The sequence below is a fragment of the Phoenix dactylifera genome, chromosome 9 (assembly GCF_009389715.1).
Source record: "Phoenix dactylifera cultivar Barhee BC4 chromosome 9, palm_55x_up_171113_PBpolish2nd_filt_p, whole genome shotgun sequence".
Lineage (NCBI taxonomy): Eukaryota > Viridiplantae > Streptophyta > Magnoliopsida > Arecales > Arecaceae > Phoenix > Phoenix dactylifera.
Genome location: NC_052400.1, coordinates 20342577 through 20356958, shown reverse-complemented (window position 1 = coordinate 20356958; position 14382 = coordinate 20342577). Strand labels below are relative to the sequence as shown.

Here is a 14382-nt window from a genome sequence, read left to right as displayed (position 1 = left end):
AACAGCCCTCTCGTTACAAACAACAATTTAAATATGGGATCGTATGCAGTAAGATTGTAAGGCATCTTCTTATCACAATAACAGAAGTCATCTTCCTCTGACCATTGGTGCAACTGAATAGACCAGGAGAGCAGGACTGTACAGTGAATTTAGGCCATTTCAAACATCCCCCACTAGATGGCAATAACCTTCTGAGCAAAAGATTAAAAAAAAAATCATAAAATCAATAGAATCCATTCCATCAAACCACCAAGCAGATTTTTAATTTTAATGCAGGGAAAAGTGAAAGGGGGAAACTAAAAGTTTCCTGTACATCCAAGGTGCTAAAATTAAAAGTATCAACATTAGTCTGGAAGACAGAATCGGGATTGCTGCATTCCCTAATATTCCTGTCAGGAAAACAATAATAGAGTTCACTTCTGAACGTCCATATAAGCACAAAATAGTGAAAAATATAAGGCACTAAAATTAAGAGCAGAAGAAAGAAACATTTCTGACGAGCTCTGCAACCCCAGAGTTCTCTAGCAGTGGGTTGGATGGCTAAAGCACCATTTTTAGCCCCCACCATATGCTAACACAGTGGCCTCGTACATAGAGCCCACATTCCAGTCACAGTAATATGAGAGATCCAACAAGCTCGCCTCCAAGACCTAAGGCCAGTTCGGTGACGCTGTTCAAGACAATTTTGGTTGCACCAGAGAGATGTAAGTTGAGAGTACCACAGCTGACCACAATAATATGTTCAATCAGAAACCAAGGTGATGGAGCATTGATACTTCGCTTTCACAACCATGAGCCAAAAAACAATAGTACTAATAAGATGCACCACATAAACAATGAACAATACAAGTGCACAATATCATGGTGGTACAGAATCATAAACCTAATACTGAAAAAAGGAATTACATGCACCACACAAACAATGGACAATACAAGTACCCAATATCATGGTGAAACAGAATCGTAAACCAAATATTGAGCACAGCAACTGTTAAAACGCCTGATATAAAATACAAGAGCACATGAAGTGCAATGCCTGACTACTTATTTTGACATTTCAATGAATTAAACACCCACAAGGATCAAATGTCAAATTTTTGTAGCACAACCTAAATTCAAAGAGGTTATAATCCAAAGATTCAGAAGAGGCCTGTGTTTTAGTAAATAAGAAATATGGTTAGCACAGAACAAATGAAAAATAATAATGACAATTCACAAGCCTCGATATGATGGCCAACAATACAAGCACCCACGCCCTTACATGGCAGGATTAGCCAAAGAACATCCCCTCTGGAAACTCAGATATAGCCCCTCAAATTACCTTTTGCATTAGTTGTATGTGAGATACAATCACATCATCTAACTTAGAAAGCGATGGTGATTAAAGATGCTAATCTTCCTCCTAAAAGTATCTGAACAAAGCTTCCTCATGGATTCCGACAGCCTCTTCTGGCCCCAATTCTGAAACACGTGTAAGAACCAATGGAACACCCTCCCACACCTTCTTGCCCGTTGCATGTGAAAGCTCAACTGCCTTCACAAGAAGGAAACCAAATTTTTTAAAAAAAAATTGCCAAGCAAGATCATCCCTTCTTGGGCCATCTTTATGCATAATACATATACAAACTGTTTGCAGCAGCACAGGCAATTGAGTTTTCAGTTGGGTGCCATGCTAAATGGAGCAATTTGGTTGTGAAATCGTATGAGTTTCCATTGGCATCAACTCCTGTGGTTTCTCCTGTGGCAGATCAATGCACCCATCAATAACAAATATAGCAGAATGATGAAATGCTTCTAAGATTTAATATAGAAAAGTAATCAAGATGGCTCGGAAATAGAAAAAATAGCTGATATGGTTGTGCCCAAAACCTAACCTCTCCTGACAACACGTGTCAAACTGCCCAGAGATCTTGCAGGCCTTGCAGGGTTTTGAACATGTCGCCTACATGATTTTGACGCCAACCAATAAAGATAAGATCAGCCTATGATTATTGTAAACCCTCAAGACAACAATTTTCTTTTGATGCAAAGTGCTATCTTAAATGTAAAAGTGAGTTGTTTATTATTCATAAAATACAGCAAAGTTAGCAGTATATTAGTCATAATGTATGAGTTTCAAATATCACCAGAAACAGCATATTACTCATAATGTAAGAGTTTCAAATGCAACCAGAACACAGCATACTTAGCCAGTGACTAATTAATTAAAAAAAAAGTAAATAATTCTTAGAAATTCTACCAAAAGAAATGTAAACAATTTCCTTTCTAGCATCACTTCCCCAAATTTGTTACTCATGTTGGTAACTACAATAATGTACCAGAATAGAACAGTTATTTGATGGCTAAAAAAAACTCCACTAAAATGTCTGTAAATATCGTATACCAAAGATGCGCACACTCCACCAATAGCATCCCTTTAACTCAACACTCATACCAACACTCTATAAATCATACATCAAAAGGCCAAACGCCATAATAATGGAGTAGTGATGCTATACCCATATTGGCTGATAGCACACTGAGATTTTGGCAATATAGTGGCAGTAAATAAATGGTTGAACGAACATTGATTTCAGCCAATATGAATTATGTAATGAGGTTTTGCCTCGGTTGACTATGCATGCCAATATATTATGCTAGAATTACAGACAAGGACAGTTGACAAGAGGATATGGAGCAGAATGCCTGATTTAAAATGCACATTCTCATCCATAATTTTTGGCATTGTTGTATTCTACAAGCCTCACTTAAATCAAGGAAAAAAGTATTTGGCGTTTATCTAGAAACTTAGGTAAGACATCGGTCTCTCTTAATATGAGCTGTTCAGCAAGACAGTTAAAAATTCAATACATTAGAACCTTAGCATTATCTTTTTTACTTCCTTGGATTAGTTGAAAATTATCATCACCAGCATTGCCATACCTCATTGGATTTTTACTGGCTTCCAAGGTTGTTGCCTCAGTGCTTCCAGGAACACAGCCAAATACACGAAATAGATTACTGCAGTTGCATAAACAGTTATAGCATTGTTGGTACAGTGGTTAAAACATGCAAACTAAAGTTTTGTTGCTATCAATAATAAGGTAAACAGTAGAAAAGCTGGAAAGCATACTTATATGAACCAGTTGCTACCCGCAGTCCATCTCCACTCAAACAGCACTCAAATTTGTCAAAAATTGAATCATTCTCATATAAATCACACAGCTGCAACAACTTAGAACTATCATGATCAATCTTTGTCCAGAGCATATTATCAAAGAACCAATGTGACATTAAGACAGATCAAAATATCTAAATGAGACACAATTCACCTTTGGTCTTAAATATTCATGGATCTGGAAAGTTGCGACAGGACCTGCATCCATGTTTATATCCCATAGCTGATAACCACACGAAAAACACATGAGAAGTAGGAAATGCAAGAAACAACAAAAATGGACTACAATATTCCCAAGTATATGAAGAAACGATGTCCGTGTATCTAATAGATTCCTACATTTCATGCTAGACATAATAAAGCTACACTATGTTCATATAGAGCTGGAAATGGGCCAAGCCAGCCCGAGGCCCATCAGGCCGGACTAGCTCTATGCTGAGCTTTGACCCTAGCCCAAAAAGGTTCACATCAAGTTTGGTCAGGTTGCAGAACATGAAAAAAAATCATACTGGCCCAAGCCAGACTAAAGCTCGACTTGGAGCCTGGTCTAGCCCAAACCCATCTAACCTAACCCAAATTACCCCTCTCGCTCTCTCGCTCTCTCGCTCTGCTTCTTTTTTTTGTCCTTCCACCTCCCACTTCTTTCCATCTCCCCCCCCCCCCCCAACCTCTCTCTCTCTTCCCATTCCTCTTCTCTCCACCCCCCTTCTTCATTCCCACATCAACCTCTACCCTCAAACCCTAACCCCAGCCTCATCCCCCCAGCCTCTGCCTCCCCCTCCCCTCCCTCAGTTTCCACCACTACCATGGCTGCCTGCACTGGCAACATCGATGCTCTGACCTCCCCTCCACCTCCCTCCCCTCCCTCTGTCTGCTTCTGCTGCACCCATGATGTCCATACCATTGACACTGCTTCACCCTCTCCTCCCCTTCCTCTGCTTATGCCCCTACAGTGACACCTGCACCCTAATACTGATGCTACTCTGACCTCCACTCCCCTTCCTCCCCTCCCTCTGCTTCTGCCACTTCCATGGACACTTGCCCCGCTGACGTTGACATCAGCCTGACCTCCCCTCCTCCCTCCTCCCTCCCCTCTCTCCTTTACTACCGCCACTCCCACAGCCTCCTCACCTGCACAGCCACCATCAATGCCAACCCAACCTCGCCTTCCTCTATTCTCGCCACTCCAACAGCCTTCTTGCTCGCATTGCCGTTGCCAAGTACTAAGCCTTCTGTAACTTAATAGACAAACCCAGAGCCCCAAATCAGTTAGCCCCCTTTTCTGCATCAGAGCAGTCCAGTGTCCTTTTACTACAAAATTTGAAGGGGATTTTAATTGATTGGGTATAAGAGCAGTCCAGTGTCCCTTTACTACAAAATTTGAAGGGGATTTTAATTTCCTCCTACTTCATACACTTCTGTTGGATGCATCGCATGATACATATCAAAGTCTCAATCAATCATCAAGAAGTATGAGCACGGAGAGCTAGGTTGGTGATGACATGTTAACTTGATACTTCTGTTTTTATAACCGTAATTCTCAGAGATACATTTTTACCAAAATTGGGTAGAGGAATACAAGAAAAGAAATAAATTGTACAAGGATAAAAATGATTAACCTTAAGAGTCATATAATCACGACTAAGGATGTGCCTTCCATCCTTTGCAAATTTGATATCTGAAATTGAGGCAATAATCTCAGTAAAAAAGGACTTTGGACCAGGTGCTTCATGTTCCTCAAACCTGTATGGAAGGACATGTCACTAGCTAATGCAACAAAAGATTTGCAAATTAAAAATTTAAATAAAATACTTCCATGGAAAGAAATTGATTATTATTCACATCATGCTCAAAGACATGAAGTATAAGATCATCTAGTAACATGAAAAACATAATACATAAGTACAAAAGAAATTACTTACAACTTAAAATTGTTATCACATAATGCTGACTGTCGCAAATCAATAAGCCGGATTGAACCCTTTGAACTACTATATGCTAGCATGTTACAATGTGTTGGATGGAACTCAGCAGATGTTATCACCTCTGGAAATGTAAATATTACAAGTTCAAACATTTATAACACTTAAAAAGCAAAAGATAACATAGAGAATGTAAAAGCCAACCATCCAACAAAAAACACTGCCACTCAAACATCATATAAATAAGGACAAGAGCCTAATTACAAGAAAAGAATTTCCATATGATGTAAATATATTAATAACAAGCAGACTAACTGTTCAAGAGTTATATAAGAAGAATATATATTAAAGTGATAATTCTAAAAATGTGAAGAAAAATGGATTGGAAAACCAGTAAACATATTAAACATAAATAACATCTGCCATCCAGCATCAAACCATATTTGAGGACATCCACAAAAGTCTTACCTTCAAGGAACGATACTCAAAACCCTTCATATCACTGTTTGTATTTATCTCAAGTAATCAATTTTTGCCTTCTGAATGAATTGCACAAAGTGAAGTGGGAGTTAACCAGGTTGCCCTCATTTTTCTAGTACACACCCATCTTCTGATTTAAAAGAAAAACTTGTCTGAACAGAAACCTCATATGATGAAGCAGAACAAACGTTCATGTATCTTATTAGCAAAATTATAATGAGGTTCATAATTTTTACTCATATATAGCATATTTACATGGTTTGTCCTAAGTCTTCCTTGGATATATGAAAGGGTATCCACTGTTATATCCCACTCGCATAAAGCATTTCTGCTTGGATAGGAATTCCTCAAAAAACAAAAAATTGTTCGGAACACTATCTTGCCGAAAGAGACAAGTGTCAAATAAAGCTTGAAACCCTATATATAAAAAACTGAGTTTCAAGCCACGATTTCAAGCAATGAGTTACAATTATTTGGAAAGCAGAAATGGCAAGACCATACAAATGAGTGTTCTTTTATGTCCGCTTGATCAGGAGTGCTCAATGTTTACCTCGGACAAGCAAGGGGCGTGTGTGTGTGTGTGTGTGTGTGTTGGGGGGGGGGGGGGGGGTGGGTATTGGTGGTGTCGCATGCAAAGGCAAATTCAACAGATCCACATTTTAATAAAAAGTAAACGGCTGCTGTAAATATCTGGTTCCATGGAAAATCTGCAGGCAGGGGTTGAAGCTTGCATGCAGAAATCAAGTGGAGCAACTAACTCTAGGGCATTGATCACACTCTGAATCACAGTGTTTCTCTTGAACTTTAACTAATATTTCATTACATATAGGTGTTCTATGGTAAGCTAGATTAAATCCCATAACCTGAGAACTTGTATGGACACAGGTTTGTTTAAGGACAGCTTGCTTGAAAAAAGCACTTTCTGTTAGGAACCCTTAATTTTGACCTAAAAATACAGCTATTTAAGGCCAAAATTTCAGGTTGATAAATACCAGCTGGAAAGATGGCCTTCATATAGAGAGACTCAGCCAATTTGTTGCAGTTCATTACATAAAAGTTTGACAAAGTCAACCAACTGTAAATGGAACATCAAACTAGTTTTCTGCTGTAAAGATATAATTAACTCAATCAACAAAACCTTTGAGATTCAAAAACTAGATGGGCTTTGAGAAAACAAAAATTGGCCTTATACACTAAACTAAGACGATACATATAATAGCACCATATTGCTTAACTTCGTGCTTTAGTAGGAAAAATTCTGTCTACGCTTCAAAAATGTTTGAATGCTCAAGTAAAATATACAACTGCCTATGTTAGATCCTTAGCGTAGAAAGATGCTATACCAGTGAGGTCCTCCATATTTGCAGGCTTCACATCGACAATGTTAAAACTTTGGTTGCTAATTTCCAAATTCCAAAGATTTATTCGCAGATCATCTGCCGATATAAATGTCTCACCATCACTGGTAAAAAGGGTAAAAGGAAAAAGAACATCAGTTGTTTGTTGCTTAACAGAACACAGGCAAGAACATAACAACCAGACCAGAACAGATAATGTATAAACATAAGATGAAGAACAGACTTGTGTTCCTGCCCTCCAAATACCCCAAAAGGATAGCTAATAACACTCAGCATACTGAAAATACACATTACAACCAAATACAAGCAATATATAATACAAGCACTGCATTGAAGAACATAAAGAACATTATCAAACAATAAACCGGGCAAATTTAATATAAATAGGGTCAAGGCATGTGCAATGCACATGATAAGCATTATGTTCAGCTGTGACTCTCCAATGTGATGGTGAAAAGTAGTATGGATGGCCATGATCCCCCAACATAATAGAAAGCTTTTTATTTTTATGTAATTTGATGAGGGTGGGACCGTTGCTCCATTGTAACCTAGGTGTCGTGGGTTCAAAGCAAAAAAATAGCCTCTCTGCATGTAGGGGTAAGGCTATGTACATCTGACCTCCCCAGATCCTACAGTGGCAGGAGCCTCATGCACTGAGGCGCCCACCTAATTTGATAATTGTACTCTTAATTTTAAGAGGTGCAGTTCCCTTGTTTCTCATCCTCAAAGCACAACAAAACAAAGTGGGGTTTATTTATTTCATCCAGGAGCCATTATAGCAGAAAGAGATGTGGAGATGAATGGCCAGAGCCTTGCGCATGAAATTATGGATTTTTGAGTTTAATCTTAGAATATAAAATCATCAACTTAGAACCCGACTGCTACAAAGTCGGGTAAGGAGGATCAAGAAACTATGGACAAGAAAATGAATGTAAATCATTATATACACACTTATATGCAATTGAAGTTCAATAAGAAATTCTATAATATTACACAAGTTGATTTATCTATATTCCACATGATCATCTTAAAACTATAATTATTTTGATTCAACAGGCTCATAACTAGAAAACTATCAACTTCTATCTGTTCTAAGAACATGAAGTAGCTCCCTGTAGCGAGATCAGGTGTAGAAGACTAGAAGTCGAATATAAAACACTCTTCAAGCTTGAAAATTCCTGTAGTCATAGAATTTTAGAAGGAAACTGTACTGAGGGATAAGAGGTGTTCATCAACCAAGGGGTAAAAATTGTGACACCACAAGCATTGTCTAGAATCCATATGTTCCTTGAGGGCATCTAACATATAAGAGCAGTTTGTCATATCAATCATTACAAGGTGAGAGTAAACAATTGGTTAGCTATTTTGTCAAATTAGACCATCAAGTGTGGTATGTCCTCATATTAGACCATCAATAGGTCACCATCTTCAATAAAGACCTTGAGCATACACCATGAATAATCTGTGGCAAGTTAAGCATAACAGCATCAACCCAACGGTGGATTTACTTATTTTGTTATAATTTTCCATATTGTGAAATCCATCACCACTCACGTAGTACAGTTACTCACATGTTTCTCTCTCCCCTGCGCCCTTTAGCTTTATTAGAGCAATCCCTGGTTTTGCAATGCACTGTCAAACGCCACAGACATAGTGTGCTGCCATGGTCTAAAAAAACTAATTTTTTTGAATAATTAAATCCAAATTGAGTGGCAGAACAATGTAATAGCCGTCAGTACCTAAGCAAACTGAAAGCCACCCAAGTCTGCATCAAAAACTCGTAAATGTAAGAAAAGGATAACTAATAACACCAAAATCTGCAACATATAGTTATCCAGGACACAGAAAGGGCCATCATAAGTGTAAGAAAAGGATTCAACCGGTCCCAGCAAATAGAGAACAAAGCAGCAAAATACTGTAACCAGAAAACCAAGCAAACATTAAACAAGTTGAGCAATGTAAACTGTGAAGAACTCTGATAGATTAACTGGATAAGATATGAACACACCTGTTATTTGAAATAGAGTTAATGTGATAATCGTGAGCATGAGCATATATCCTTCGACATCGAGCAACAGGGCTTGTCTCTTGGCACATCACCTGTATAGATAAATGCATGCACCAAATGTTAGTTATTTAAATCAAAACTAATAGTTTTAATAGTTTAAATCAAATTATCAAAATAGGAATGAATCCAGGTGCATTAGATGATGGAAAACTGCTGTGAACTATATATGCTAGAGACATGCTGATTCATATATAGTTTTGATATATGAACATGTGTATTCTCATGTAATTTTTGTGGACTCAGGAGTGGGCCATGTATCATGTGCGTGGGTGAAGGCACATCAAATAGATAGGGATGAGTACAACTACCACTGGCAAATGTAGTGATGGAAACCCTCCAGGAGGGAATGAGAAGTCACTGCTCGGATAGTTGTGGGGCCTTTCAGAACATCCACCATTTGGAAGATATGCTCTGGGACTAGTTGCACTTGAGCTAGCAACGCTACCATTTCCTACAACTTGTGAATCATCCATATTCATCTCGGAGATTCTTTTCACCTTCTTTTCCTGGACCTATAAGGATTTAAACATAAGCAACAAAAATATCAGAGCACTTAGAAAAATGCCAGCATAAATGGTACTAGATGAAAAATGTCAAAGATGAATGACAGAATAAAAAACTAACAACTCCAAAAAAAAAAGAGCACTAAATAGCAATGATAGGATGGCAGGAAAAGCATGTCAAAGCAACTTCTATAAATCAATTTGCTTCTCAGATCAAATCTATTTTGTCTTCCCATGCCTATATAAGGACAGCAATTTGTATAATTGTAAGTACCATAGTCAGAGGATGACATATGACTGCCAGTGAAATGGATAATCCATTAAAACAGAGAGAGACTCAAAGGCATGATGAAGTAAACTTCTTTCATTCACAATATGACCATGAAATATTATACAACTATAACATGTGGCATTTAATTTTCTTTCTGCAGTTAGTTTTGATATTATTTGCTCATTATTTTCATTAAATAACTGTGATTTCTTTGACAAAATAACCATACAACAAGATAAATCTGAGCTATATATAAATTCAGATATCCTAAATACATAAAAGACAGCTAATTTGTAATCAACCATTTCCCTATTTCCCAAATGTTGAACATTTAGAAACATGAAAAACCCGATAAGTAATGGAAAATATCAGACCTGTACCAACCTGTACCAACCAAGACTTAAACCCTTGCTTACAACAAAGTTTGAGACATTATTCTTAAAATTCATTTATAGAATGCATGAACCATCACCAGACTTGTATCTGACCAAATTCAAGAAAATAGCTCATCCTCCAAAGAAGCCGCAATGAGTACATTATTACAGTCATTATGTCCATAAGAAACGAAGGAAAGAAAGAAATACACAGAGTTACAGCCAAAGTCCCACCATGCTGTAAGGTAACCAACAGACAAAATTACATTCAAGGATTGGCAAGGAAATGAAACGATGCAAATAAATATAGTTTTCACTTTTCAATAAATTATATTGCTTTCACATAAACAAGAATGGAAGGAGTACATAAAGAGATTTGGTGAGAGAGTAAAACCAAGATACAGCAGAAGGACTGACATGGGAAAAAACAGGTGACAATCAGATTTTGTTGTAAGGAGAAACCAGAGTATGTTTTCACTATATAAAACTGTTTTACAGGCCCCAATTCCTCATTAGATAAGTTTAATGTCAAAAGCATTGGCACGGTCCATGCTTGAAGAAAGAACATCAAGCTTACCTTCCACAATTTGATAGTCTTGTCATTAGTAGAAAGAAGAAAAAGAGCACCACTGGCTGTTTGGCACCATCTGATCTTGTTGATCTTCTCCTCTATTTCCAAGCTTTTAAGATAGTCAAACTGAAGCATTAAGATGAAGGTAGTCCACATGAGAGAATTGATCAACATAAACAGGATCACAATTTCATCAGTAATTATCCAGAAGAAACCACCTCTGGTTCATGGCTCTGAAACTCGGTTTTGTACCGGAACTCAGGATGCCTGCTAATTGGATAATCTTGCCTCTCTAAATCCCCTTGAGATCCACGCTACATATTACATAACAGCATAATGTGAAAATTTGAAAGAAAAGGCACGACAACACATATAAACAATAGCAAAAGAAAAGGGTGTTTAACATACATCCCTAACATCTGCCCTTTCAAATAGAACCACACGTCCTCCTCGATCTCCAGTAGCCAGATGGTCTCCAGATTTATCAAATTCTATTGCTGAGATAATGTCAACTGCAACAAAGGAACATAGACCATCAAGAGAATGAACAAGGAAGGAAAAAGGCTTGCCAGAAGCCATAAACTACCACTCGTAGAAACTGTGAAATGAACAAAGAAACATTGTTAACTCGGATATCAAGTCAAATGGCGACACAATTGACAAGTTCATACTAATCAGAGACATATGATCATCCGAGTAAGAATTTTTTTTAAAAAAAAGAAAGTCAGCATGCAATATATATTTTATAAGTTAAGTACTTCCAAACAAAATGCCACCAACCAAGTAGCCTGGTTCAAATTATGAGTCTCCTTATCAAAAGAAAGTACAATCCATTATTTGAGAAAGTTACAGCACCACCTTTCACTCCGATATCTCACCTCTGAGGTTAAGCCAAAGTCCTGGCAGGGTACCCTTGGACAAAAGAGAGGCATATAATCAACCTTGATGGACAGTTGAGGAATGGAAAGACCTATGTTCCTGATTTTTTAAAAAGAAGAAAAGAAGAAGAAGATCGTGCAAATGGAAGCTCTCCAAGCTTCTGCTAGATTAGGCATAAGCCTAGATGAAAAGGGGAGAGTGCAAGTGATATAGAGAATTGCATTCATATTTAATCAAATATAACGCAACATAAAATGCATCCAAGCAAGCCCTTGCGAGAGAGAAAAAAAAGGCTATAACAATGCATGTTCCCAAGGTACCTGTTAAATTACATGTTTCTTGAAGAAATAGTTCACATGATGACAATAGGATGCATTTACAGTCCAGTTATATCAACTAACAAATATCTTTAATTGCACTTGGCAGAGTGGACAGGACCATGAAGGCTACAAAATTGCCAAATCTATGGAAGGAGGAGAAAATACTAGGATATCAAATCATAAAAACAAAGGTACACAAGATATCAGTCAAACTTATCGACATGCTATGAACCTGTTGAGAGATTAGTCAAATGAAGAATAAGTGAAGAGTAACATTATGAAGCCAAATCATTAGAATGACTATGCAACATTTTATCCCATTTTTACTAAGAATTCATTTACAAGATGTTTTTCCAACATCAAAACTTGTCGGATGCTAGCACTCTACAATAGGTTGAGGAAGTCCAATTTAGTAACTTATTGAAAACAAGGAATACGAACTTCAATTGCGATGTCGTAAAATTTAATCATGAGGAATACGAACTTCAATTTGTGATATTTGACATTTAATCATAGTGTCTTGAAATATTACAAGAGGCATAACATGTGTTTGGAAATTACATTGAGAGTCTCCACTCACAGGATGATATTGGTTACAAGCTGGAGATATAAGCCCTTCAAGCATATAAACACATAACAAGTTGTCACAGCATTTTACTACAATACGATGCTGGAAATAAAAACCTAAGATGTGAAAAATACTTGGTAGTTGAGGAGGATGTGATTTTTCTTCTCTGTAGAGTGAATAATATACTTATCTGCTCCAGTTAACCGATAAAACTACAGCAGGGAGTGCTCATTATAACTGAATAGAGAATGGTGGAATAAGAAGAATTAAATACAATTGCCTTGACATGAAACTGATACATGTTTACCAGAAATCAAGCAAAAGGCATAAATTTTTAGTTGCGAGTGTGAACAATACTCAAACAAGAGAACTGACGAGTACTACCAATCTAATATCCAGAGACTGGGTCCAATCTGAGCCAAACTTGATGATTTGACTACAGAGAAGCAAACACAATTAGCATGAATGCAGAATCCTGGACCCGAAAGCGAAAAGGAATTCATAGTGGAGAAAGTCAATGATAGATATGGGTCAATCAAGAAATCTTTTTACAGCCAGCCCAGTGTGAGAATCCATATAAGGTGGTAAGATGTCAGCTAAAGTTCTGGTTAAAGGCAACGGGATGACGATGAAAAGGTTTGCTTACAGATGGTTTCTAGACGATACAGCAGGAACGCATCAGCCAATATCAACTCGAAAACATTAATCCACAGCACCATGTATATTTATCAGAAGATCTAACATCAAAGTAGAAAAAACAAGAACTGATGTTAGGAAAAAAAAAAACAATGACTGTTGTACTAGAACCAACAGATTCCCACCAAATCATTCTAAAGATTTTCCAGAAAACCCTAATCTCCAGTCCCAACCATCAAGAACCACAAAGCCTCCTAAATCCAGTGGATCTTGAATTGATTGAGAGCATAAAGATCGTACCTTCTTGGACCTCCTCTCCGGCCGTCCGTTCACCGAAGACCTGCGAGAATTTCCACTCCAAGGGCGGCGGCAGGGACGCCGCCGGGCGCCCGGCGTCCTCTGCTCCATTCCAGTTCATCTTCCGACTAGAATTCCAGCAAGATCGACACAGGAGCCCACCGGCATCAACGATCCGACGGAGATCGCGGGGAGATCAACGGTCGGAGCCGCTCCTTGATGGATTCGCAGACACGCCGCTTCCGTATTCCACCATGGGATGAGGGTTTCGTCAAATGACGGCGGTGACGACAGGAACTGAGATGAATAAAAGGTCTCCCTCTGTGAACTCACTCGCACACACTCTCTCTCTCTTCCCTTCTTTCGCCCTAGCGACAGCGTCTCCCTTCTTTTTCCCCTCTCTCACTCTCTCTCTCTCTTTTCAATTAATAATCAGTGAAGCCTCTCTCTCTCTCTCACTCTCTCGCGAGAACGTAAGGTGGATTCCCAGTGGACCAAATTACCCTCCTCGTTCACAGTGGGCTCTCAAGTGCCGGTCAAAGATGTTCCTCCCACCGTGCTTGTGCCCATGTTCTCAATTTCTCAACATAAACTTTAACGATAGAGTTGGCCAAAAAAAAAAAAAGAGCTGTGGAGGTATGAAATTTGTTACTAAAGAGCATGATGTGACAAGTGGCGATCGGAGGTCGACAAATCTTCGACATATTTATCATTTATGTCGAGCTCAGAGCTACATGAAAAGGTATTATCTATACGAGACTGGTGTTGGATGCGGATCGCATCCTGCTCCTCAAGAGAGACTCGATAACGGTGATCGAGTGAGTTCGAGGTTGGAATGCGCTGCTGGAGGAAGCCGCTGCACCACGATATCTGTAGACTACTGAGAAAGTGTAATTCCTATGAGGCCACATATGTCTACAGATGTTGCAGACTGGGTTGACTCCTTTGTAGCTCACCACTCCGAAGGTTTTATCTGGG

The 14382-nt window shown here is 38.3% G+C and overlaps 1 protein-coding gene across 3 annotated transcripts; it reads right to left on the bottom strand.

Moving 5' to 3' along the window:
• Nucleotides 1-1006: 1006 nt before the first annotated feature.
• Nucleotides 1007-13856, bottom strand: LOC103709550 (serine/threonine protein phosphatase 2A 55 kDa regulatory subunit B beta isoform-like). Of its 3 annotated transcripts, XM_039130397.1 has the most exons (15): nucleotides 13408-13856; nucleotides 13118-13208; nucleotides 11113-11216; nucleotides 10923-11018; nucleotides 10711-10830; nucleotides 9291-9497; nucleotides 8926-9017; nucleotides 6903-7021; nucleotides 5080-5203; nucleotides 4777-4900; nucleotides 3312-3380; nucleotides 3113-3204; nucleotides 2923-3000; nucleotides 1875-1942; nucleotides 1007-1738 (listed from the first exon to the last, which is right to left on the bottom strand). In XM_039130397.1, the coding sequence occupies exons 2-15, from the start codon at nucleotides 13188-13190 to the stop codon at nucleotides 1605-1607; spliced, it is 1500 nt and encodes a 499-aa protein (XP_038986325.1). In that variant the 5' UTR covers nucleotides 13191-13208; nucleotides 13408-13856; the 3' UTR covers nucleotides 1007-1604. The 3 variants fall into 3 exon arrangements, with proteins under 3 accessions (XP_038986325.1, XP_008793192.1, XP_008793191.1); XM_008794970.4 differs by lacking the exon at nucleotides 13118-13208 and having other exon boundaries at nucleotides 9294-9497; nucleotides 13408-13844; XM_008794969.4 differs by lacking the exon at nucleotides 13118-13208 and having other exon boundaries at nucleotides 13408-13843.
• Between the last annotated feature and the right edge of the window lie 526 nt (nucleotides 13857-14382).

Bases quoted from the DNA above. Each gene is read 5' to 3' on its own strand.
- LOC103709550 (XM_008794969.4), bottom strand. From the start codon at position 13,525: ATGAACTGGAATGGAGCAGAGGACGCCGGGCGCCCGGCGGCGTCCCTG. The intron at 7,022-8,925 runs GTGTGTTCATAT...CCTTTTTACCAG, and splicing joins AACTCTATTTCAAATAACAG to TGATGGTGAGACATTTATAT. The intron at 4,901-5,079 runs GTAAGTAATTTC...CCTTCCATACAG, and splicing joins TGTGATAACAATTTTAAGTT to GTTTGAGGAACATGAAGCAC.